We start from the raw sequence: 26,513 nt of genomic DNA, 5'->3' as shown, positions 1-26,513 counted from the left end.
GTTGCTGGGCAGAATTTGTTTCAATTTTAAGCATGTGTGTTCTTACTCATTTCATTTTCTACTTTTGCTTCAATTGTATTCACATGTTACGGTCAAAATTAAGCCTGTTCTTTGTGGATACTTATGCTTATAGTATAGCCATGGCCATTAATTGGTATGCCATACATATTGAGAAAGAAAAAAATAATCCTCTTTCAGAATTTTAGTACACCTTGGTCCACATTACATTATAAAATGTTTTATGTGTTGAAAGTAATGAGGAAAGGATTAAGGAAAACAAACAATAACTAAACATTTTATTTATTCAGTTAATATAGTTATAATACATTGTTAATCTACAATTTATTTCACTAAACACAGGGCTAGCATCAAATTACTGAGCTGCTAATTTTAGGTCCTGTTGTTAGATTCTGAAAATAACACACATTAAACTGTGCAACACATCAAGTGTGTTAAGCGTTTTACACATTTTTTCAATGTTTACACATTTTCTTACACATGTTATGTTAAAATTTACACAAAATGTGTTAATAGTGTAACAACACATTTTTTGTGTCATTTTTTAACACATCCTTTCTAAGAGTGTAGGCTCTACAGAGGTTTGTTTCTTCCACTGTTGAATTCAGTTCAGTGCAATTCAATTCAATTCAGTTATAGTGCCAAGTCAACTTTTATATTGTAAGGTACAAACCCTACAGGTTGTGCAATTGTTAAAAATCCCAACAACTGTACAACCCCTTTGAGTAAGGATTTTGCAACAGTGGGAAGGTAAACACCTTTTAGGGGGAGGACATGTGCAGAAGAACCAGACTCATGTAGCCATTGGCTACAACCGGTTGGGGGTGAGGGGGAGGGAGACAGGGCAAAAAACACATGTGGGAGAGAGTCAGAGTATAAAGTCAAAATTACAAATGATTAATTGAAGATTGGTTTATGAACATAAGTGAGTGAAAAAGAGGTGAGTGAAGAAAAAACACTCGGTGCATCATGGGAAGCTCCCAGCAGTCTGAGTCTATTACAGCATAACTAAAGGAGGATTCACCTGATCCACTATAACTATAAGAGTTATCAAGGAAAAAAAGCTTTGAGCCTAATCCTTAAAAGTAGAGAGGGTGTCTGCATCCCGACTCCAAACTGGGAGCTGGTTCCACAAAGAGGAGCCAGAAATCTGAAGGCTTTGCCTCCCATTCTACTTGTAAACATCCCAGTAGGCCTTCGTCTGAGAGCGAAGTGTTTCATGTGGGTGATTACATACTGTGAGATATTTAAGATAAGATGGGGCCTGATTATTCAGGACCTTGTATGTGAGGCGAAGGAGTTTAAATTTGATTTTGGATTTAACCCTTCAAACCCTTGAATCTATGTAATGAAGAAAAGCCAACATGGCAGAAAAATGCTTTCTCTTCATGGTCCTTGTCAGTGCTCTCACTGCAGCATTTTGGATCAACCGAAGTCTTTTCAGAGAGTTTCAATATAATTAGAAAATAATTATCTAATTATGTAATCATATTTAATAGCCCAGCCAAGAGATAATACATGTACAGGGAGTGCAGAATTATTAGGCAAATGAGTATTTTGTCCACATCATCCTCTTCATGCATGTTGTCTTACTCCAAGCTGTATAGGCTCGAAAGCCTACTACCAATTAAGCATATTAGGTGATGTGCATCTCTGTAATGAGAAGGGGTGTGGTCTAATGACATCAACACCCTATATCAGGTGTGCATAATTATTAGGCAACTTCCTTTCCTTTGGCAAAATGGGTCAAAAGAAGGACTTGACAGGCTCAGAAAAGTCAAAAATAGTGAGATATCTTGCAGAGGGATGCAGCAGTCTCATAATTGCAAAGCTTCTGAAGCGTGATCATCGAACAATCAAGCGTTTCATTCAAAATAGTCAACAGGGTCGCAAGAAGCGTGTGGAAAAACCAAGGTGCAAAATAACTGCCCATGAACTGAGAAAAGTCAAGTGTGCAGCTGCCAAGATGCCACTTGCCACCAGTTTGGCCATATTTCAGAGCTGCAACATCACTGGAGTGCCCAAGCACTCCAAGGGATCATTAACACCGCCCAAAAGATCACTGGCTGCCCTTTCCCCACACTGGAAGTTCTACACAACGCCCACTGTTTTAAAAAGGCCCAAAACATCATAAAAGACACCTCACATCCTGGCCACTCCCTGTTCGAACTGTTGCCCTCAGGCAGACGGTACAGGGCAATCAGAGCAAGGACTAATAGACTCAAACACAGCTGTTATCCAACTGCAATAACACATCTGAATACTACAAAAAAATGTCCATCATGCCACTCTTGTGTTAATCTATGCACGGTCTGAAGCATGTGTGTGGGAATGTATGTGAATGTTTTACTGTTATATCTTATTAGTATTTTAAGTATTCTATCTATTTTATTTATTGAATTTTATTGTTTTATTTATATTTTGATATTGCTAGGGATGATGCAATGATCGGGGACCATTCTTAATTTCGTTGTTCTCATGACAATGACAATAAAGTTTCTGATTCTGATTCTGAAAAGCACATGGTGTGCAATACTCAGAGACATGGCCAAGGTAAGAAAGGCTGAAAGACGACCACCACTGAACAAGACACACAAGCTGAAACGTCAAGACTGGGCCAAGAAATATCTCAAGACTGATTTTTCTAAGGTTTTATGGACTGATGAAATGAGAGTGAGTCTTGATGGGCCAGATGGATGGGCCCATGGCTGGATTGGTAAAGGGCAGAGAGCTGATTTGTTTTTGTTTTGTTTTTGAATGTCAGAAATGTATATTTGTGAATGTGGAGATGTTATATTGGTTTCACTGGTAAAAATAAATAATTGAAATGGGTATATATTTGTTTTTTGTTAAGTTGCCTAATAATTATGCACAGTAATAGTCACCTGCACACACAGATATCCCCCTAAAATAGCTAAAACTAAAAAGAAACTAAAAACTACTTCCAAAAACATTCAGCTTTGATATTAATGTGTTTTTTGGGTTCATTGAGAACATGGTTGTTGTTCAATAATAAAATAATATTCCTCAAAAATACAACTTGCCTAATAATTCTGCACTCCCTGTATAAACTCGTTTTTCAGCATCACTCTGACACTGGATGTTTGTCATTTTAGAGATATTGGGCAAATGCAAGAAAGAATCCTACATGTTTCTTTAAAGTCATATCCTGGTTGAAAAGGCTCCACTGTCATGCCATTCAGAAGTCTCGGGTTACAGACGATGTCTCCAAGATTTGAATTGTAAAGCAGAAAATTAGAGGTCATCCAGGTCTTTGTGTCTTTAAGACATTCCTGCATTTAACTAACTGTGTGTTATCTGGCTGCATGGATAGATAAAGTATCTTCTGCATAGCAGTGAAAATGTATACTGTGCTTTCTAATGATACTGCCTAAGGGAAGTATACTATAATACCATAAGAACTGGTCCTAACACGGAATCCTGCCTGCAAGATTCCTGGATTCCTACTCTCCACTCTAACCCTCTCAAGGCAGGCGTTGCAGATTTGCAACAGTTAAAAGCTAACAACCTGATTACCCCACATACATATTTTATGAGGTTTTTTTTACTCAGAAGTACCACTGCAGGTATTCTTTTGTGCATTAGCAACACAAACTTAATTTGCACCTGAGAGGGTTAATAAAAGCCCACAAAGTCTACACTGAAAGCAAATATGCACACGCTTCAATGGCATGTCAGCGTGCACAAGACGGTCCCAAGGGAGTGCTCAGTGTAAGAAACTTCATGACCCTGCCTAATTGATATGTGGTTTTATGTGTGTGTATGAGACCAAGTGAGTGTGTGTAGGAGATGAAGAACAAAATACACATTTAACACTCCAAGCTAACCTCACCTTTCTCTAAACAGCACTTCAGACTCTAGGAGAAAATGAACAGTCCTGCCAATCATGTGCTAATTTAGGCTCTCTGGGATGTCTGAGTCTGGAGCCTGTCAGTGTGACAGTCCATATCTCGCTGAGATTTTAAGACAACCGTGAAACAATGGAGCCAAGAGCAGAGGAGACCTCAATCTATTAAACACGCACACACACAATACCTTGTTGCATCTTCACATTTTCTCCCACACTCACCGACACACACATTCATGACAGAGGGCAGCTCTTTCGATGTGTGCGCAGTTAATGTGGCGGTAACAGCTACTTATTGAATGAAATATGGCTGACATGGAGGGTGGACCGAGGCAGTCTCTCAAGGGCTGTGAGAGAACCCTTCAAACCCTTGAATATATGAGCTCAGAAACTGTAAACATGCAAATGCATTCTTAGTCTCTGCTTTATTTTACACGTTTGCAAAATTGTAAAGTTGAGGGTATAATAGCAGAAAATCTTTATAGGAATATAGCATGCAAGCATTGGATGAACCAGTATAAAACATTAAACTGAATTAATGACTCCATACACTGAAATTAAGCAAATTCTCTGATATGCAAAACAACTATTATAATAGTCATAAGTTGGCTTGGTCTTCATACTCTGGGCTCCCTTAAAAATAATGGGATGCACCAGATTGTCCACTGTGGACGTGAGCTGAGTACTGGGGTCGACACATAAGGGTGTGTAATCACCTGTTCGGAGTATCAAGTGTTTCATTTTTTTATCCTGTTGAATTTGTAGAACTTCATTTACTGCGTAAATCTTTTTATTAATGTAAGGGAAAAGACAGAAGGGTAACAACAACGTGTAACAACTAAAAAATGAGGCACTCGGGAATGTAACTATTTGTGTGTGCAGTCTGTGAGCTAAGAATATTTACATGAAATGATTTGTTAGTGTTACAAACCCATATTTAAAAATTATATTCACTGAGAAAAAAGAGACACTATTATTATTATTGTTCAACTTATATATTTTCATATACTGCATCTCCCCCCAAAGCAGTCTCGCAAGACAGCAGTCACCATGAAACACCTATGGGCACTCATCCATACATCCATTCGCTTCCGCTTTTCCTTTTCAGGGTCGCGGGGGGCACTGGAGCCTATCCCAGCTGTATTAGGGCGAGAGGCAGGGTACACCCTGGACAGGTCGCCAGTCTGTCGCAGGGCTAACACACAGGGACAGACAACCATTCACACTCACATTCACACCTAGTGGTAATTTGGATTATCCAATTAACCTAACCCCACAAGCTGCATGTCTTTGGACGGTGGGAGGAAGCCGGAGTACCCGGAGAAAACCCACGCAAACACGGGGAGAACATGCAAACTCCACACAGAAAGACCCCGGCTTGATGATAGAATTGAACTCAGGACCTTCTTGCTGTGCGGCAGCAGTGCTAACCACCGTGATGGGCACTCGTTTCTGCTTTAAAAAACAAAAAAATTCCCAGGACCATTGCTTCCATAAGATAAGATAAGATAAGATAAGATAAGATAAGATAAGATAAGATAAGATAAGATTAGGAATGAAATACTATATACATTAGAATAAAGAACTATACAAAATAGAATAAATAACACGCATCTAAATGTTAGAGAATTTTTAATAGATCTTTGCTGGAGTGCCATTCATTCATTCATTCCATAGATTTCAAATCATCATTAACTGCTTGGCATGTCTCTGATATAATGTCCAAATTTCCGGCAACAATGAAGGCCACAGCGAGTGGGCGTTACGCCGTTGCTTAGTAACGGCTGTTTACCTCCTTCTCCGACAGCTAAAGTAACAACCGTCAACTTCCACTGCAAGAAACAGTCAGAAATTCACAGAACAGGACCTCAGACTTAAAGCAGATAAACATCTTGTGCAACAGCAGGTGTCCGTGACGGTCTGCTTCTACTAGCTACAGGTTTGCTGTTTCTGTGAATTGCAGCCCTGTTGTTCACAGGCTGCTCATGCTATGCAGTTGTTGGGCAGGACACTCGTTGCTCTAAGTGGGTCACACATTTTTCAAGTTTGTCTTTTCACTGCCCTACACATCCTATTAAGAAGATGTATAATAATTATAATTAGTATTTTTGTTGTGTCTTCACCTGGATGTTGCTTTCTGCTAAAGCAACTTGCAAACCGGATGGTGAAAAGATTTTAATGACAACGTTTGCTTCACGTGTTCCTCTGCTTGTCATCAGTATTTCATTTTTTGATTTTGTGAGATGACAAAAACGGTAGTTCCTGAGTAATCACATTAAAACGCTCATCTGGTAGTTATTATAAGAAGACCATAAGCAGCAAGACTCTCAAAGGCTGCTATATATGTCCTGTTTTGGGCAACAAAAAACAAACATTATTATTCATTTATGTAAAGTTGAACAGGATAAGAGGTGTTTCTGCTCTCAGAGTACACATGAAATAAGTAATTAGACTGCAACTATGGGACGTGGTGAAGGGAATTTACACCCGGTGAAGATGACAGACTTTGAAAGCTGTTGCTTTCAAAGTCTGTCCTACAGTACGCGAACAAGTACCAACACAGACCCCCTGAGCATCTATATGTAAATGTTGCCCTTTATTCTAGACAGCATTTGGTTTTTATTTAGACTTGTTCTCTGCATTCATATTGTTTTATAATGTTGAGCTGCTCTTTGAGTTTGTGTGTGGCCCACCTCTAGAGCCACACAGTATCGAAATTCTTCCAGCCAGTGATCAGACCAATGAGATACGCCTCTGATACATTTCTGACACAGATCACCTGTGATTTTAGGATTGGCTGAGCACCTGTGGAGCAGCTGGAAATGAAAGGCACTGAGATGTTAAAGTCCTCAGGCTCGAAAGGAACAGGTGGGTACAGGATTAAATGCAAAGCACGAAGGCAAAAGAAATAACATTAAAAAGTGATTATGGTGATGATTGTCAGGGGGACCAACAAATGCTCACGCACCAGCCGAACCTCTCCTCGTGTATAAAGCTAAAGAGGACAAAGAACAGACTGAGAACGTGAATGTGAAGTGTGAAGACCTTAAGGCTCCAGTGGAGCTTTTAATGAAGGTATAGCAATGCAACTGGTCCAGCTTGTCCACACTTCATGCTCTGTCCACAGAGTGCTTTTTTCTTTGCATGTCTGAAATGTTTTTGCTTAACTTTAAAGTGAAAATGTTATCTTTCAGTTCCTCAGAGCTCTGAAGGACAAATACTTCCAGCTGGCTGTTAAACTCTGTCACATGAGTACGTATCTGCTATACATCTATCTGTCGGTCAATGAATAAGTCAGCGAACCATCAAGTTAGTCAATGCTGCCTCTTCTCTCCTCGCTCCAGTTCTCATCTACGAGCCAGACAATCCTGAGGCCTCAGAGTTCCTCCCATTGATCCAGAAGAAGCTGCTGGAAGGTGACAGTTGTCTTTGTACAAACACTTTAGGCTGCATGTTACAGACTAAACATCGAAGGTGTTGTTTGATTTTTCCATCAGAGCAACACGCAGAGAAAAGCAACGAGGAAGAAAGTGATGAGGATGATGATGACATTGATTCTGGAAGTGATGAGGACCCCTCTCATAGCTCATCTTGCTCCTCTTCATCAGCCTCAGATGATGATGATCATGGTGATGATTATGAAAAGGAAAACCATGTTTACAAACACAAGCCATGCCCTCCTGCTCATATTTACCCTTATTAAAGCTGTACGACCTGTCTAGCAGGTCGTACAGCATATATTGTGTTTATTTTAAGGCACACTGCTGCTGCCCACAGTTGCAGTCTTTTCAGTGTAGACACAGTGACAGTTACATATTCTCTCATATTTTCACCTGGAATTAAAGGAGCTCATGTGGACTGAGCGGATGCCCTCATTTCCTGAAAATGTGAACTGATAAATCGCTGATAGATCAGCCGTGAAAATATACGGACAAACCACACACACGCTTCCTGATAAATCCGATAAACATTTGCACGTTGACCTGCAGAAGAGACTGTAAATGAATCCACTCGATCAGAGTCATATCCATTTTGAGAATCATTATGTGATTAAATGTAAAATACCTTAACCTGTTTGAACTGATGCTAAAAATGCATTGGAAAATACAACCCTGCAGTTTTATGACCAGACATGCTAAAACTGAACACTAGGAACACACAGCACATACAGTTAGCAGCTAACTGCTCAACACAAAGAAGCAGCTGAGGAGTTTCGGCCTATAGATCTGATGATATGTAAATGCTGCATTCGTGTTCCTCATTCTTGTTATAATAACAGATATTTAAAAGTCAAAAATCTTCTAAGCGGTTATGTTTGATCATCACTTAAAGTGTCATCAGCAGTCTCCAACTATTGGTCTCCTAGCAGCAATCTGGACACTCTGCAGCCAACTTGGCCAACCCTTTGATGCTGACTCTAGCAGTTATGTTAAAACATTATCTAAACTGTCACCAGGACATACAAAAACATGTTTATGTATCATCATTCAGATTGCATGAAATTCAACAAAAAAACACTTTCCCCTGGAAGTTTGCACGTCTGCCACCATGTTTGCTGAATCCTCCCATGGCTTTGATTTCAGGATTCTTTAAACATCAGCTCTCTCTCTGTGAAGATGATAAGCGATGCTGCATGACAGGGAAAAGATGTGGTATAAGGAGTATGTAAATTTCACAAATTTGTGCATGAAACAAGAGAGACCAAAGTCATGATTTCTTACTTGTTTTGTTTTTCAGTTTTCACTGTGGATGAGAGCTGTAACGTGACCCAAACAAAAGAACTGATTCTGGAGTCCATCTGGTCCACTCTCCAGTCTTTTGTTATGGCGGCAATTAAATTAGCACAAATAAAATGTTAGCCTATGTAAACTCATAAGCAGTGAAGACCTTTTATGTGCCCTGTTTTAGTGCAGATGTAAATCCCAGCAGCTAAGCCTCCTTGTTGAATGCCATCAGTCTGAGTTTATCTTTATGCATCTCCACATGTCACTTGTGAGTGTAGAAAGATATGATTGGCTCCTGATAAAGGCTGAATAAATTGCAGCGGCTGAATGAACATAATGGCTGGTCCCTGTCTGTGCACTGGATCCAGAGGCAGACGTGAGGATGACAGAAAGGACACTAAGCCAGCGCCCGCCATGCTTTGAAGTCTCGGCGTTATTGTCCGTGGCGAGGTTAAAGCAGTGAGTAGGTCAGAAATTATGATGTAGGCAATGTTTTCATCTCATGAAGGTGAATATTACAGACAGTGCTTGCATGGATGGATGGCTCCTGGATGGCTTGTCCTGCTCGCTTTATAATACGTGTGTCCATTCTGGAATAAATGACCTAACAGCTTCCACAGGTCCCCAAAACCAAATCAATCAACAGATATGAGGAGATGGACCGGATGTCCTGAATATGTATCTGTTGGTATTTAAAAGCCCAGCTGTGCAGTTTCATTCCAAGGTCAATTTCTAACCAAATTTACATTCAAGTCTCCACCCTCATCCCTGTGACACCCACCCACACCTGGAGACACAAGAGCTCGCCCACACACACATATACGCACACAGGGGCGGGTAAACGTCATCGGTATTTTTCCTTTTGCTTGTTTGGTTCCTTAAAGTGGATTGCAGCTGTCAGTAGCACTCAGGGAAGCTTCATTAGCCGTCAGGGTGGGAGGCAAGGCTGTGACTCATGCCTGCGTGAAGAGACCAATGGGCAGCCGGATCCTCAGATATAAATAACGAATAAAAATATTCTTGAGTGAGAAAGGGTCACTTGCGCGCCGCCGGATGGGATTTTATCAGTGCGCTCTGTTGATATTCCGCCATCGCCACCACTGGACTGTTTCTTGTCGCGCCTTCGGGTGGCAGTTGTAACATTTAAGTTGTACTTTGTCTGGACTCGACAACCTGTGCGCCCCGTGAGCCGGTAAGATCCCTTCTTTTCTTCTCCAGCTGCACCCTTCGTGTCTGTTTCTTCAGAGACAGAGGTTGGGGGGGAAGATGCTTAAACCACTCCACTTTTCAGCCGCTGATATCGTGCGATCAGCTTTGGAGGACAAAATATCAGAGCATAAATTAAACAATAATAATAATAATAATAATAATAATAATAATAGAATTCTCACATAAATCATTCCCAGACGGGAGACAAAACGAATTTATTAGTTGTTCAGCCTCTCTCTCTCTCTCTCCCTCTCTCGCTGCCTCTCTGTCTCGTGATGACATTGTAGTAAGGGTGGTGTTCAAAGCATATCTTAATTGAAATGTCGATTACTGAGTCAACACATGAACGGGGAACGGTTATTTATGTGGACACTGTCACCTCATTTTATCAATATTTGCTGCCTGTGAAGTATCATTTTAATGCATTCGTTTTATTCTGATTTTCTGATCATCTCGGTGATTTTATACGATGGGAAACGCGGGCCTTACCTGTTCTTTCTTTAATATTTTGGTTTTGGTCGTTTAAAATGTCATCTGTTATATAACAAAACATTTTTTTCTTTTTAAATTAAACGATGATTTGGTTTTAACGATCCACAAGAACTTACTGCAAGAACGAGCCATGTTTCTTTTGCTAGTTCCCAACTTAAAAACAAAAAACAAATCTGTAAATCTGTGGCCCATCTGTAAACCTGTGTCATGCAGCAGCGCTGGGTTAGTTAACAGCTGACTGAAAGCAACACAATCCGAAGAGTGTCTCTAAATAAAACCTATACCCATGCAGCCATTTTATCCCCCAAAGTGTTGCGATGTGCGTCTTGGTTGCGCGTTGTGCGCAACTCACTCCAAATTGCGCGGCTTCAGCCGTTTAAGGGAGAATGAAGCGCTCCTGGTGACTCACGGAGCAAAAGCGTTTTCTGATCAAAATCTCGGCCTGCCGTTTAAACTGCACGCAGTTATCGGAAATCCGACACGCAGTCTCTCCTAACACTGAGTCGTTTTGTTTGCAGCTGAATAATTCCCGCACCCGGAAACCAAAGTAACACAGGACTGATGGCTACGTCTGAGCCGAGAGCCGCCGGCGGGGAACAAGACCCCAACTCAGCTAATTTAAGACCTCCGACCACAAGTAGGTCCCCACACTCCTCTCCCTGTTAACAACACTTTGGCTTCGGCTCCCCGAGGCTAAATTGTGTTTATGGTTTTCAGTCTTCAGAGCGCTCGGGCTGTGGTGAAAGCCACTCGGTGCCTTGCTCAAAGACACTTCTGCAGCGCGATCTATCGCCAGCACAGCGGTTTAAACCCAGGTTCACCCTCCACGCGCCTCTGTCTGCTTCTCTCTCTCCCTCTCTGTCTCTCTCCCCTCCTTCCCTGTCTGATAAAGGAGAGTGCAGTCCGGGCCATTTGCTGTGTGGGCTCCGTCGTTAATCATTCCGGTTAAAAACAGAGCCATCACAGCTGCCTGTCGCTGTCTGGCGGACCAGCGGTGCGCGCCGAGCGGCGGACCTGGCAGAAATAATGCGCCATTAAAGCGCTGGCATTTCTAACGATCTCGGAGCGTTTTTCCTGAACGTGTTCTATTCAAAATATGAGTTTCAACCCAAAATTAAAAACATGAAGATTTGAAGATTTGATCCTGTGCACCTTTCGTCTTGATAAAGCAAAAAAATTTGATATAAGAATTGTCTGTAATAATTCTCATAGTTTAGGCATGCTTTTTATTCGCTTCCTTTTTAAAAAAGAAAAAGAAAAATCTAAACCTGTGCATTAACCTGTGGGTTAATTAATCACGTCGAGCCTTTGTCGCATACACAAAATTGACTCCATTAGAGCACACTTGAGCAGCCATCTGCAGTCCAAAGCAGGGAAATAATTGCAGTTTTTGTTTTTTCAGAAAAACGTTACAGGGATAGCCTGCAGCTCCTTTTGTCCGGTGTGCAAATACATGCTTTATTTTCCCTTCCTCGTTACCGGATACAAAATTTCGAAATCTTTTATTTGTGGCCCTTGAGTGCCAATAAACATATAAAAAAATCTTCAGACTTTTTCTTTCATGGAAATTTAAACCAAGAAAATGTCCTTTTAAACTAGGATGTTTGTTTTGTCTGTTTGCTCGCGTACTGCTGCTGCTGGATGTTGCCATTATCTCTCTGCCACGCTCCATCTCACGCCTGGCGGCTTTGCGTGCGCGCGCGTCTGTGTGTGTGTGTCCGTGTATGTGTGTTTTTATGCCTCGGCCTCCGCACCTAGGGCTGTTTTTTGTCGGAATGAGATTGCTTCAGTAAATTTAAATGCTTGTTTTTTTGTTTTCGCAAGTTCTACATCAGGTACATTCGCCTCGTCGCTTCTCACTTTTTGCGCCGAGCGCTCTGCATCTTGTTCCCTGAGGCTTTCTTCTCCATCTCAGCTCACGCGTGTCCACGCTCCGGTTTGTATGTGCATGTGTGTGGCACTAAGTGTATATGCATGGGCGTGTGTGTGTGTGTGTGTGTGTGTGTGTGTGTGTGTGTGTGTGTGTGTGTGTGTGTGTGTACGTCGACGCACTACGCTCCAAGTTTGTGCTTCAAGCGCCTACTGTATACTTCCAGACCAGAGACATTACCAGCTCGCTCCACTCACATACTGCGATCCACTCAATTAATTTCTGCCCTCCTCCGTGAGCTCATTTCACGGGTGTTAATTCCAGTCCGCCCTTTGGCTGGGTGTGTGAGCCGGCGTGGATTTGCCGTGCGGGTCACTGTCGGTCCCTATTGATTGAACTCAAATCGGAAGTGTTAGCAGACTCATCCCCCCCCCCCCCTCCCCCCCTCCCTCTTGTGATCAGAGGGGGTGTAAGGAGGCTAAATCCGAGTTCAACAAAGCAAAACAGTCCGTGCAATTCTTTACAGAAAATATGAATATACCCAAACACCCCACAGTCGCACACCTGGCCAAGAGTCGCTCCTTCACGCTTCCATTTATTTATTTTTTGTTCCATGTGCACGCTGTGCTCCATCACCCGCCTCACCACATTTGCTCGCGGTCTCCACGCTCAGAAACTCAAACGTTCATTTTGTTTTAGCCAACGAATACGCGTGGATGCACGGATGCACAAGGAAACTGGGGATGAAGATTTGCGGTAAGTTTTGTTTCGCCACGAAAAAAATGGTTTAATCTTGAAGATGTTATTTAAGAAAATGAAATAAAGAAATACATTTTTTAAAAGATTTTTTGACATACCATGGCTCTCGATATTGAATTCCGTTATGACTGCTTTCCTTCCTTTTTTTTTCCTTCTGACCGGTTCACATTTTCTTTTACGATTTATTATGATCTTACTCATTTCGAGGCCCTCAGAAATATAGGCCACATTACAGGTTGATAGAGCGGGGCCGTCCTCCACACTGTCAGTGTGCGTTTCCATCTTCCAAAGGTCACTGGACATTAGCCTGTAGGTCTGCTGAGGAGAGCCCCGGATCAGGCCCCCCGCCCCTCCTTGCACCCTCCCCTGTCTTTCCCATTTCAGCACCAATAGAAAAATCTCCGGGGCAAGCCTGGAAACAGAAAGCAGAACGTGCCTTAAAATAACTCGTAACGATTTGCTTTTCCTATCACATCCGGTTATTTCTTGAGTCACTTTTCTCAGGCTTACTGTCAGTGTCTCTAATAGCCCCCCTTTTTTTTCTATTTTCTTTTTTGTTACAGTGGAGGGGGTGGATGTGACGTTTATTTTCTCCATCACTTAAAGGAATCTGCTTCTTTCAGAGGCTCACACGATGGAAAGTGTGGATGTTTATTTATTTGCAGTCACGCAAGTTGAATTCAGTGTCACGTAAAGCTCTACCCATTCAAAAGGCGCATTATTGACCGCTTTGCTGCAGCACAAGTCTGAGAAAGTCTGACATTGTTTTGTTTGTTTTTGGTTTTTTAGTAAGTGATCATCGGATTTTCATTAGTTAAATGACGTTTTAACCCCGCGCAGTGGCCACTAATTATTCATACGCTTTATTAATGAGCAATGAACATTTTCACTGAAAATATATTTTTAATTTAAGCGACAAAGAACGTGTGGCTTCCCCGTGTTTTTGACGCGCAATTAGGCCCACGCATTATTCTGCACATATATGCGAAAAGCTTATAAAATCTGACGGTGGCCCTGTAGAGACACGCTGCTTCAGGGCACTTTGCATCCTTCATTAACCCCTCTTCGGAGGGTGTATATTTATTGGCTGTGTGTGGCAGCCTGTCCTGAGCACCGAGGCAATCAGTCTGCGCCCATAGGGGAGGGGCAAGCTGGCTGGGCGCTTCCTGACGGGGTGAGGCTGTGATGTCACGGGATAAGGCGGGCACCCACGGGTGCTTCCTTTTCCTACTTAGCTTATAAATTTGGCCTCCAACAGAGAAGCTTTTCAGATTGAAGTATTCCGGCTGTTTATGGGCTGATTAAAAAATTTCACAAAAATCTCAATTTTCTTTCTTGCTTTTTTTTAAAATTTATTTTCTGTTATATTTTAATTTCGCCGTTTTTCTTTTTGTTTTTTATTTTTTTATGAGTGGGATGGAGATGTTTGGTGATAACTCCTTCTCTTCGCCGTGCAACACCTTAGGGTTCCTGCAGAAGAACAACAGCCTGGAGGAGAAGGGGAGGCTCGCGGGCCAGAAGAACTTGCTCTCGTGCGATAACAGCGACAGGGACGCGCGCTTCCGCCGTACCGAGACCGACTTCTCCAACCTGTTCGCGAGAGGTGAGGAAACCACACTTCCGCTATCCCAGATCTTCCTTAAAAAACACCAACATTATTATTGTTATTATTATAACTCGGGCGTTTTAAACATGGCTTTCTTGACATACAACAGAGAAGAGCGTCTTCACTTGTCTGTCTGCTATCTCTGCGTTTGTCCTCTTTTTGCTTGATAATGACAGTGAGCTTTACAGGAAAATTAATTATTAGGCCAATATCAACAGAACGAACGAGAGGCCAAACTGTGGTTGGGTTATTCATGTATGTATTGTGATGTAAACCGTGCTTTCGGAGGCTAAACTCGAGGCTTTATAAAAGCCTTGCAGAACTAAAATACTTGGATATTCCGGTGGCAGAAATGTGACTTACAAAGTGAGGGGGGAAAGCTGATTTTAACACCTTAATTTAGCGCAAGCGTGATTTTGTGCTATTTTCATGTCCGTATCAGTTTTTTTTAAAGTAAATTAAGACAACGCGACGGAATAAATAGATTACAAAGCACTATTTTTTTCTTAGATTAAATATAAAATACTTTCCTTTCAAAGAACAGAATTTATTTTGATGTCATCTTAAACATAAGTGTTTGCCTACTCTTTCCTGTTAAAATGTCTGCTGAGAAATGTCTTTTGTGTGTTTTGATGGCTATTTCACAACTTAAAGCCTGCTAGCCAAAACCTAAGACCAATTATGGAGCCGTCTTTATTCGATCTAGCACAGAAATGTAGCCCGAGAAACTGTGGGGAAAATGGAGAGAATTTTAGAATTTCACTCAAAAACAAAGTGCATTAGCTTTACAAAAGATAAGCTAATCGATTGACGTGCTCAGATATTAGCTCCCAGAATCACAAATGGCTTCATTTCCCCTACTTTTCCCACGCCTCTTTTAGACCTACTGCCGGCTAAAAATGGAGAAGAGCCCACCATGCAGTTTTTGCTGGAGGTGGTTGACATCCTTACCAACTATGTCAAGAAGACTTTCGACCGGTCTACAAAGGTTTTGGATTTCCACCACCCTCACCAGCTCCTGGAGGGGATCGAGGGCTTCAACCTGGAGCTGTCAGACCAGCCCGAGTCCCTGGAGCAGATCCTGGTGGACTGCAGAGACACGCTCAAATATGGCGTCCGCACAGGTAAGGGCTTTGGGACGACCTTCATCGTGGAGGAAACATTAACCTACCTCAACAGGGAAAGATTTGTTTTGTTTTTTTGGTTTTTTTTTTGTATATGTGCTTGGGTAACTCACATGGAGGTGTGTGTTATTTTTGATGGCAGAGGAGATTGGTATGTGTGATGTGGGCGAAGATGCAATTAACTTTTAATTTTTTGCATTGAAAGCAAACAGCAGTGAGAGATGTAGTCCTGCACCTTATTACTGCCACACACATTATAGTAATAAAGCAGGACATTACATCTCTGTTAATATCCACACATGTTCAGTGTGTGGATTTTGGACACAAACTATTAGAGAATGGGCCATTTCTCGCAGAGTACACAGCCTATTTAGATGACTGCCATATGTATTGTACCCCTGGTAATTCACTTCACATCCTCCCTTTTTTCCACCCCCCGACTTATTAAAGCATGTGTCACCTGAGGGGATCCTAACACGGGCTGATTCAAGCTGTTAAAAACGACAACGCTCAAACTGTCCCCCGGGTTTTATATATCAGGCAGTCACTGACTGTGTCTACAACTCAGTAGCACTTTTTTCTCTCCCTCTCTTTCTTCTCAAAACATTTTGTGGCTGTTTTTTTAGTTTGTGGGCTGGAGGAGCTGTCGGCGGTGCTGAAACCACACACCTTTCATTTCTTTTGTCACAGCTGTTATTTCATTTTTATTGTTAATTCTTTTTATTACTCTGTTTATTATGTGAGGCAGGCACCTCCATAACCACAGTGTACATGTATCCATGACTGCATACAGGCTCCAGGTCTACACACAGTCACTGTGTGTATATGTGTGTGTGTGTGTGAGAGTCTAAATGCTTGTCATACAGCTGTTATGGCCCACTGAGCAGCGCTTTGTCAGATCCCTTTGCTATTATGGTTGGCCATGGAAATACAAAATGAAACCTGAATGATGACTGAATTTAAACCCATTATTGAACTTTTTAATATTTATTTTGTATTATTTTTTTCTCCCTTTAGGTCACCCACGCTTCTTTAACCAGTTATCTTCTGGCCTAGACATTATTGGTCTGGCTGGAGAGTGGCTCACCTCCACCGCCAACACCAACATGTAAGTCACACAGTACGCTCTCTGTACCGAGTGCCTGACACAGTTTATGTATAGAAGGGAAACACCTATACAATTCACAGGGGGACAACTGATATTTCCTGTTTGTAGGCCAGTGGAAATAGCCTCTAGTCATCATCATATATTAGCATTGCGGAAGTGCTTATGATGTACCCCTGGGCTCACTCCACCACTGGTCAAAGGAGGCCGATTATATAAAGTGTTTGTGTTTTCTCCCCCTGTATTGACAGATGGTAGTCTGGCACAGTGCTATACTGTGTGTATATCACACACCACCAAGCCCCAGGGGGTGGTTAGATTGCATATTGATCTCAGGTCACAGTTACATGTTCACCCAGCTTGAGTGGAGAAGGCCTGAACCCCACATCAGTTGCACACGCTCTCAGCACACAGATCCTGACGCAGACATGCTGTGAACGAAAAGCCACAACTCTGTGACACGATTACTGGAGTGAGGTGACAAATTATAGCAAAACACAAGCACACTCACAGAGGTTCATACAGACGACCACAGTCAGTTCATCCACATTTTTTACTGAGCAATAATCAGCCTAATATTTATAGCAATGTCACTTTCATGTGATTTTCTTAGATTTTGATGTGTATCAATAGCAACGTTTAAAATATTAATAATTTCACCTTCCAAAAATATTCGTAGTGAAATGATTCAACTTTTTACGTATGAAATATCAGAAGTGTGTGGAAAAAACACCCCCAGTTATCCACAACAAAAGCAGTCATTATCAAATAACCTGTTTAGTCTGTCCAGCAGTCAGTAGTCAAAGGCTAATAAATTCTATTGTTACATAACACAAAGAAAAGCTGCAAAATGGCACAATGGAGGCTGGAAATGGGAAATGTTACAGAATACAATAAGAGGCAATCAGCTAATCAACTTATTCTGCAGCTGTTTTATTAGTGAGAGACACAAATCAGTTAAGGTCTGTCAAAAACAGCTGAGGTTTGGTAGGAGTGCTTTATTTATGTAGGTTTTTTTTTATTTCTTTAGAGGAGATAATAACGAAAGAATGAGGATTGTTTTAAGCTAAGGCTCGATCATGTAGTCATTATTAGATCATGAAGAAAATATAAACTGCATGGTTTCTGTATATATTTACAGTTCACCCATTACCCAAACAACCTTTAAACATTACAGCTTCTTACAGACTGGGTTCCTTTAACTAGTCATTAACAGCTTCATATGGCAATCACAATGAAACTATGATATGATAATACAGATGTTTGTATCGTGACTTCAGTCTCAGTTCAGACTTGCCGCATTCATAGATAGGAGAAAACTGAACTGAACTTCCAGTGAAGTGCAAAAATCACACCTGCATAAGTCTGACTTGGTGAAAGGGTTGGCACATAACTGCAGAAAATAACAGGACGAGTGCAGCACAAAAGGTCACCCAGAATAAACATTAATTACAAGACAATGCACTTTAGACCTAAAAGAATATTGTCCAAACTTGCTTCTGAGGACAGTAAAGCAAAGGCTAGAAGAAAACTGTGACACCTAATTTGTCCAATTTCTATTAAAACATTAGCATAGGAAACTACCTTCTTAGAAAAACTTTCCCATCTCATTTCCTGGTTGGAAGAATGCCCCAAGAGACGGGGCCATTGACTTCCCACACACGCTTGTGCACGCTTTCATAATGACACACGCACACATGCACACACACCAGCTCTGGCTGTCCCAGATACAGCAGCTAGGGTTTCCAGTCCATTGACTACAGGCTCATTGTGAGCTGGTGTTAGCAGATAGGCCAGCTGGGCCCCACACTGAAACACAATGTCCTCCGGCTGCACAGAAAACCCTGTTACATTGTGGAAACTGGCTGCCGCAGCTCCCCACGGAGTGCTCATTCCGGCTCTATTGTCCCCGTGGGTACAGACGGACTCAGTGGTCCTTTGAGGGGCTGAGAGGAATGTGTGTGGTGGTGATGGGGGGTCAGAGGGTTAGTCACATACAGACACACGCGCAAACACACACACACAAACACATCCATAAACACACTTACACGCACACATTGAGTGCCCTTGATGATGATAATAAGGGCATTTAGGGGCTGTCCCTGGGGACAGGCAGGTGACTGAGGGGTAATTTTCACCCTGAAAAGACCAATGATTGGCTCTGATTGTGATAATGATCACCATTATTGCCATTACAGCGTGAAATGACTCAGAGAGAAGGAGAATTTTAAAAAGGTTGACTGGGGTTTTTTGTCCCTTTTTTTTGTCCTGTGGCTGGGATGAGTTTTGAGAAGAAAGGAATATGAGACATCCAGGTTATTAAGTCTGCTTTATATAAACCATAATTCCACTATATCAAAGGACACTAAATTGGTGAGATGAGGCCAGTGAGGGACTGAAAAGTGAAGTGTTATCCTTGGGTGTAGCAAATCATAGTCACAGCCCAGAAGTCATAGAGTAGTCCAGCGCATTTACAAAAGCTAAAAATCATCAGCAGAAATATTTACACAAGAAAAATGCCTCCTTGGTTATTTTTCTTCATCTTTCATATTTTTTTTTCAATTTCTCTTTGTCTCTTTGTTTTTGTTCTCTGTCACTCAGCCTCTGCGTTGTGCGTGCTTCATGATGTTGCTTTGCTGCGTGCTTTTCTGTGCGCACCCTGCATCATCCCCTCATCTTCCTTTGTTGTCCTCTGTCACACTTCTCTTCATTGCATTGTTTCCCTAAATCTCACTCTGCTCGCAGACTTTATACCTCCCCCTTTCTACCAAACTACAAAAAACAACCTCAGCCCTTGTGCAGATAGCTATTTGAGGGGAGGGGAAAAAGACAGGGAGGAATCGAAGAAACGTGGAGATAACGCTGCTTCTAATTTGGGTGATGGGTGAAGCTACAGCGATGGAGGTGGAGGAGCGTTGTGTAACTGGCCTCATTAGAAGCGGGGTAAACAGGGATCAGCGTTAAGGGTGCATGTGGGAAGCAGTGAAATGTCACTTAGCAAAGAGAGCAAAAGCTCAGGCCTCCTTTCTGTGACACATTTGACCCACTTTAGCTTCTCCAGGAGTTTTGTTGGTGGCTGTTCGTGGAGATAACAGTCGTTTTATCTTTTATTAACTGACAGAGAGGTCAGGCACATATCAAGCTTTAAAAGCGTTGGCTCATTTCAAGAGTGTGAAGATTACTTCTTTTTTTGTTGTTTTTGAATCTTTTCTCTTTCATCTTTTTAATGAAATAATGAAATTCATAGGCATAGGCTCTCCCTCATTTTTTCTATATTCTGGGGCCAACAGAGGCTGTTATCTCTGTTGGCTGTTATCTCTTTAAAGCACTCCCTCTCCCTGTCCTTCTGTCACACACACACGCACACACACACACACGCACACACACACACACACACACACACACACACACACACACACACACACACGAGAGTTCTCTCAGCCATCACATCAGCCCCATTCAGAGTCGCCGCTGAGATCGGCACCATTGACAGATATCCATCAGAGCTTTGTGTGCTTTAATTAAACCACTGAGTGATTTTAGGAGGCATTTGAATATGAATGTTTGCTGGTTGACTCATATCGGCCACTTTTTAATTAGCCCAGTCAGCACAAGCTCCACTTTTGTGCTCTGCAGATGGAATTATAGAAGGACTAATGAATAATATGGACACACAATGAATATCACTGTGTGTGTTTTGGGGGAGTCTGTGGACTCTCTGCCTTACGAGTGCATAAGAATGCTCAGTGTCTCTGAATGATGTGCTGCATTCATTACTCGGTGTTATGATTGTCAGGTTCACCTATGAGATCGCCCCGGTGTTTGTGTTGATGGAACAGCTGACTCTGAAGAAAATGAGAGAGATGATTGGCTGGCCAAACGGAGAGGGTGACGGCCTCTTTTCCCCAGGTCGGTCTGTAAATCACACTACCCATGTATAGCCAATATTCATATTACTGTATGACTTTTGGTCCAAATATTCCACGTGGATGTACACTGCACAGACTGTGTGCTGCTGTCCAGGGTACTGATGTGTGTGCGGTGTGCTTAACAGGGGGTGCTATCTCCAACATGTACAGTGTGATGATCGCACGGTACAAGTATTTCCCAGAGGTGAAGACCAAGGGCATGTCTGCTGCTCCCCGCCTTGTCCTTTTCACATCTGAGCATGTAAGTGACCACACACACACACACACACACACACACACACACACACACACACACACACACACACACACACACACACACACACACACACACACTGTACATCTCAGGTAATCTAACAATGCAGATAAGCTACTTCATTGACTGTAGATTAATCAAAGTCAGGGAATAAGCAGTAGGTCTGTTTAAATCAGGGCACTGGCTGTTTCAATTAATTCATTATTTTAGTTTTTTTGTATTTTGAATTTGACAACTTGACAGAGAGCAGGAAAAATGTCAAGCAACAATGAGCTCTCAAAATATCCCCCCTTTTTGAATTCAAAGGTATTTCATGGATAGCTTGGTCTGCTATGTGTCCCCACAGAGCCACTACTCCATAAAGAAGGCTGGAGCTGCGCTGGGCTTCGGCACTGACAACGTGATCCTGCTCAGCACGGATGAGAGGTTTGTAATCGTTGCAGAAATCATCTGATGAATACTGTATGTGCAACATGTAGATCCACAGCGATTCCATGCTGCTCTGCTCGTTTTCAGAGGGAGAGTCATTCCTGCGGATTTGGAAGCCAAAATCCTCGACGCTAAACAGAAGGTCAGGGTTTTTTTTTCCCCTTTTATTTTTTTAATATAATTGCATCTCCATGTACTTTTATCTCTAACCACATTTCTTTTCATCTATCCTGGGTACTACATCTGCAGGGTTATGTGCCATTGTTTGTGAATGCAACAGCTGGTTCAACTGTGTATGGAGCATTTGACCCCATCAATGAGATTGCTGACATTTGTGAGAAGTATAACTTGTGGCTCCATGTTGATGTGAGTAGTTTGCAGTAGTGATGATAGCAGGAGCTTCAGTGCGTCATCCACTCCTTTAACAGTACTGTTTTATCTCGTTAGGGTGCGTGGGGTGGTGGACTGCTGATGTCTAGGAAGCATCGCCATAAGCTTAATGGAATTGAGAGGTGAGCACATGGGAACTGATAAGCTCCTGTGTGTTGTTATTTAAAAGAAACCTCAGCGTGCTAACGATAGCACTGACAACATGTTTTGCAGGGCCAACTCTGTCACATGGAACCCACACAAGATGATGGGTGTGCCTCTGCAGTGTTCAGCAATCCTGGTCAGAGAAAAGGTACAGGAACACACACACACACACACACACACACACACACACACACACACACACACAGTATCTTGTTTCTATTACTTCACCTTAAAAATTTATGATGACAAGTTTTAGGGACTTTTTTAATCCAAACGTTGGAGCAGGTCGCCACTTGGCATTATAAGGTCCACATATATATACATATGTAAAGCTATTGAGCTTTACAGCTATTGATGTTCTTAATTACTTCTGTTTATGTTTGTAAAGGGGTAGTAGTACAGGCAGCACACCAGCAAACATGTTTCATGCTTTTCTTTGAGTTAAAAGAATCGAATCATTTATGAAGACAAGTTATCCATCTGCGGTTAGAACACTGTGTAATAAAAGATAACTTGTACATCAACATGCTGTATATCTGAAAGATAACACAGAGACAGAATAAGACAATATGGAGGCTTTCATTCAGTAAGGTTAGTTTGACACAGACATGTAGCAAAAGCTTAAACATTTCCATTACACTTTGGGTTTTTTTTCTTCATTATAACCTATGAAAAATACAGTTCTATGAATATCCATATTGCACATTCATACTCATCAGCTTTTCTTGGTACATGTAGTCTGACATGTCTAAATGATGACAGCCTGGGCAGGAGACCTGTGAAAGGAAATGTTAACAGTTTGTGCACTTTGTCTGTAGGGAATCCTAGCAGGCTGCAACTCCATGTGCGCTGGCTACCTCTTCCAACCAGACAAACAATACGACGTTACATATGACACAGGGGACAAGGCCATCCAGTGTGGCCGGCATGTGGACATCTTTAAATTCTGGCTCATGTGGAAAGCCAAGGTGAGCCGGGTGGACAGACGGGTGCATACATGCTGGCTAAAAAAGACAGAAAAGCATCTCCAAGCCAATAAGAACCTTCATGGCTTTGTTAGTGCAATGCTATTTAGTGCTATACTGAGTGTTCTTAACTGTAATTATTGGCTTCTCTTTTCCCCTGCAGGGCACCACTGGGTTTGAGCAGCACATTGACAAGTGTTTGGATCTGTCTCAGTACCTATACAACAAGATCAAGAACAGGGAGGGATATGAGATGGTGTTTGACGGAGTGGTGAGCTTCCCTCTTTTTATTTGTCCTTTACCAATGTCCAGTTTTAATCACCAGGGTTAATTCACTGCTGTTTAACAGAATTTTGTTGTATGTAAATGCAAATAAATAAATAAAAACCCACCGTGATCTGTATCTGACGTGTTCATTTCTGCCTGCAGCCGCAGCACACCAATGTTTGCTTCTGGTACATTCCACCCAGCCTGAGAGGCATGCCAGATGGAGATGAGAGGCGAGAAAAACTCCACAGGGTACAACTATAATCACACTATAAGTTCCACCACGATCAGCTTCAAACAGCCAATAAAAGATGTTCACATTATTAGATTGCTTTCAGGAATACAAGGCTCTGTTTTGTCATCTTTTTCACTCCAACAGGTGGCGCCAAAGATCAAGGCCATGATGATGGAGTCAGGGACCACCATGGTGGGCTACCAGCCTCAGGGCAATAAAGTAAACTTCTTCAGAATGGTCGTCTCCAATCCTTCGGTCACCCAGTCTGACATCGACTTCCTCATCGATGAGATCGAGAGGCTCGCCCACGACCTGTAGACCTCACAGCCATCGCTGCTCCAGGGCCTTCCCGGAGTCTGTGATCGATTTTACTGCAAAGGCGAACGCCAGAGTGAAACATTCACAGTGCTGCAGTCCGAGAAATAATAGGACACGTTTTAGGTTCTTTCTTTCCGGTCTGCCTTTGCCTGCAGCACTCTAAATGTTTTCACCGCTGGAAAGAAACGAGCAATGAGAGAGCCTCTGGAGTTTCTTACTAGCTCTGGCCCACATAGGTACTTCTATAGAAAAAAAAAAAAAAAAATATATATATATATATATATATATATATATATATATATATATATATATATATATATATATATATATATATATATATATATATATATATATATATATATATATATATATATATATATATATATAAAATAATTTATTTTTTTTTTCTATAGAAGTTTCCTTTAAAAGCAAATGTGCTCTAATGTCTTTGTGTGCAATTGAGCCTTGTAATGGCACAAGTGTGTGAAAGAGAGTGTGTGTGTGTGCAGTCTTTTAATGTTTGTCTTTTAATGTCTTGTGTGTGTGCCACAGCAAATGTGTGTGTGAGTGAGTGTGGTAAATTAATGAAAAATAAGGGGGGAAAGAACAGATCGAAGTATTACAAGTATCATCAAGTTATTCTGCTGTATCATACATGTGCTGCACAATATGGTGGTGCTTTCAGCTGTACATATGTTTGATCTCAGCACTCTGACCTGTTTCCCCTGAACCCGGTGTCCAAAGCCCCGCAGCGGCGTATTTTAGGCTCACACTGTGTTAAAAATAAGCTAACGTGCTCAGCATAGTTACAGGTTGTGTTAAGTGTCAAGCTGTTACACGACTTCGGACCATCCGACAGAGCTACAGTCTGCAATAGTTTCCCTCGTAGAAGATCCCCATTTAAAGCTATCGTAGGTCTGTGACAACCTTTAAGTTGTAAAACTCTGGCTCGTTGTCCGTTCCCTGCAGTCACATCATGCCCATTTGTGTTTAAACCAATGTTAATATATTCATATTTGATGATATGGGAATGAGACAAAATATTTATTGCATTTCCGCAGGTGATTGCAGATTCAGGTATTTTATTGTACATGTATCTTTATGCGTGTTACGCTGTAACACAGTGAACCGAGTAAAGTTTATTTAAAGTGATATCGTCAGCCAAAGAGAGAATCGGGAACGCAGCAATCCATCGTCCTTCATGTATAACTTCTTATAGACTAGGTGTTTGTAAAACGTTACCTGTTGACCTTTTACTGCGATGCAATCTCTATACGTGTGTTTCTTTTTGTGATTGTCAGTCTTTTTGACCGAATGTTTTGAGATGATTGACTGGCCTTCTGATGAGATTAAGAATGAAAGCTCTATAATCCTCTGGCCGCAGCGCCGGTCTTTTATTTTAGTGAGAAGCACAAGGATGTGAGAATGTACTCTCTCGTTGAGACTGGGAAGAACGAAGAATTGCGTCTGTCTGAATCCTAATGCATTACTATAATATAGTATATTAATTGTTACACATATTACTTGTATTCTCAGTGTGATGGGAGCTCAATGGAATATCTTGTACAAAGGTACCTGTTAGTGTCTTTGCACATGTTCACCTTACTTTCCTCCATTGTAAATGGATGCGTTTTAGTATAAGAGTTATGTTAACAGAGTATATATTAGGGACCATATGTCAATGGCACAATTGCATAAATCATATTTAAAGTAATCTGTGTGTGTGTAATGTGACAAGTAACTCTTGTATGTGAAGCTCTCTAAGGGAATGTTTCCCTGGCAAATTTTCAGTAGGCACTTTAACAGAATCATAACATCTTTAACAAGATATTTAATAAAGTCAATATAAAGAGAACATGAAACTGTGTGGCTTATTGAAAAAGTAAAATAAAGAACACCCTGAAAAATGACATTTCATTTGTGTCCCTACTCCAAAGTATCCCATTCTCCCAACAAACTGCCTTTATCAGCAGCTACACACACACACACACACACACACAGAGAGAGAGAGTATATATTATTGCCTCTCTGCCTAATCATCCTCCAGAAGCTTTGTTTGGCCTCCAGCTGTGTGTCGGATTGGCTGTGAAACCCTTCTCTCCAGCTCCTTCTCATCTTTATTCTTTTCTTGCTCTTTGCATCACTTTTCCCTCCTCTCTTATACTCATTTTGCTTTAAAAGAAAATCCTTCCACCTTTCTACTTTCTATGCCTTTTATTAAGCTACGATTTAGTCTGATTCAGTCTATTTAAGGCCCCATTTCATGAAGAAACAAATGCAATGCTTCCGGTGTTTCATAACCTCTGAATAGAGCACGTAAAAAACCGAGAGGAGAAACTCCGGAGTGAAGCTGCACTTATTCATGGAGATGTGCTCCCGGCGCCCTCTGGTGGTGACTCTGTGCCGATGGTGTGCCAAAAAATGCTTGTATGCCAAAAACTGATTTCCAGTATTTGCCAAAAACTGATTGCTCGTATTTAAACTGCTATAAGTAACTTGTTGGGCTATAATATGTGAAATATACATCAAATGCATCCCTCATGGATGACATAAAGTAATCTTGAGCCACGAACAACATTCGTGTAAAAACGTTGAAGCCACAATCAGTTTTTGGCAGTGACGTTTATATAACCTTTATTTATGCAGTTAAAAAAAAAATCTCATTAACATTAAAAATGTCTTTTGTAAGAGTAAGTTGGCCAAGACAACAGCAGAAATGGCAGCAAATATTACAATAGTTCAGTAAAAAATATTTTAAGTGGGGATAAAGGACCGGATTGGTTATAATGTAAGTACAATAAAGATACT

General features: G+C 41.5%; 2 protein-coding genes across 5 annotated transcripts; both read left to right on the top strand.

Annotated features, from left to right (window-relative positions):
* Positions 1–5,654: 5,654 nt before the first annotated feature.
* Positions 5,655–9,625, top strand: LOC146554058 (uncharacterized). 3 transcript variants are annotated; one of them, XM_085253324.1, is made up of 8 exons: positions 5,655–5,825; positions 6,678–6,754; positions 6,858–6,961; positions 7,081–7,138; positions 7,231–7,302; positions 7,384–7,515; positions 8,470–8,547; positions 8,624–9,625. In XM_085253324.1, the coding sequence occupies exons 2-8, from the start codon at positions 6,709–6,711 to the stop codon at positions 8,743–8,745; spliced, it is 612 nt and encodes a 203-aa protein (XP_085109450.1). In that variant the 5' UTR covers positions 5,655–5,825; positions 6,678–6,708; the 3' UTR covers positions 8,746–9,625. The 3 variants fall into 3 exon arrangements, with proteins under 3 accessions (XP_085109450.1, XP_085109449.1, XP_085109451.1); XM_085253323.1 differs by having other exon boundaries at positions 5,659–5,825; positions 6,831–6,961; XM_085253325.1 differs by lacking the exon at positions 8,470–8,547 and having other exon boundaries at positions 5,662–5,825; positions 6,831–6,961.
* A 37-nt stretch (positions 9,626–9,662) lies between these two features.
* LOC146554057 (glutamate decarboxylase 1-like) lies at positions 9,663–23,970 on the top strand. 2 transcript variants are annotated; one of them, XM_085253321.1, is made up of 17 exons: positions 9,663–9,802; positions 10,830–10,948; positions 12,881–12,937; positions 14,406–14,543; positions 15,428–15,670; positions 16,688–16,778; positions 20,572–20,684; positions 20,830–20,945; positions 21,304–21,383; positions 21,474–21,528; positions 21,636–21,752; positions 21,834–21,898; positions 21,990–22,068; positions 22,739–22,888; positions 23,049–23,156; positions 23,315–23,404; positions 23,532–23,970. In XM_085253321.1, the coding sequence occupies exons 2-17, from the start codon at positions 10,873–10,875 to the stop codon at positions 23,703–23,705; spliced, it is 1,752 nt and encodes a 583-aa protein (XP_085109447.1). In that variant the 5' UTR covers positions 9,663–9,802; positions 10,830–10,872; the 3' UTR covers positions 23,706–23,970. The 2 variants fall into 2 exon arrangements, with proteins under 2 accessions (XP_085109447.1, XP_085109448.1); XM_085253322.1 differs by lacking the exon at positions 12,881–12,937.
* The last annotated feature ends 2,543 nt before the right edge of the window (positions 23,971–26,513 follow it).

The sequence above is a fragment of the Mchenga conophoros genome, linkage group LG18, assembly GCF_057382185.1.
Source record: "Mchenga conophoros isolate Kocher_MC1m ecotype Shallow Benthic linkage group LG18, M_conophoros_male_GT1.1, whole genome shotgun sequence".
In the NCBI taxonomy this organism is placed as follows: Eukaryota; Metazoa; Chordata; class Actinopteri; order Cichliformes; family Cichlidae; genus Mchenga; species Mchenga conophoros.
The sequence above is the reverse complement of the archived record's forward strand: the minus strand, read 5'-3'. Positions and strand labels throughout refer to the sequence as shown.

Bases quoted from the DNA above. Each gene is read 5' to 3' on its own strand.
- LOC146554058 (XM_085253323.1), top strand. From the start codon at position 6,709: ATGAAAGGCACTGAGATGTTAAAGTCCTCAGGCTCGAAAGGAACAG. The intron at 6,755-6,830 runs GTGGGTACAGGA...GATGATTGTCAG, and splicing joins CTCAGGCTCGAAAGGAACAG to GGGGACCAACAAATGCTCAC. The intron at 7,516-8,469 runs GTGATGATTATG...CTTTGATTTCAG, and splicing joins CTCAGATGATGATGATCATG to GATTCTTTAAACATCAGCTC.
- LOC146554057 (XM_085253321.1), top strand. From the start codon at position 10,873: ATGGCTACGTCTGAGCCGAGAGCCGCCGGCGGGGAACAAGACCCCAAC. The intron at 23,157-23,314 runs GTGAGCTTCCCT...TTCTGCCTGCAG, and splicing joins AGATGGTGTTTGACGGAGTG to CCGCAGCACACCAATGTTTG. The intron at 23,405-23,531 runs GTACAACTATAA...TCACTCCAACAG, and splicing joins GGCGAGAAAAACTCCACAGG to GTGGCGCCAAAGATCAAGGC.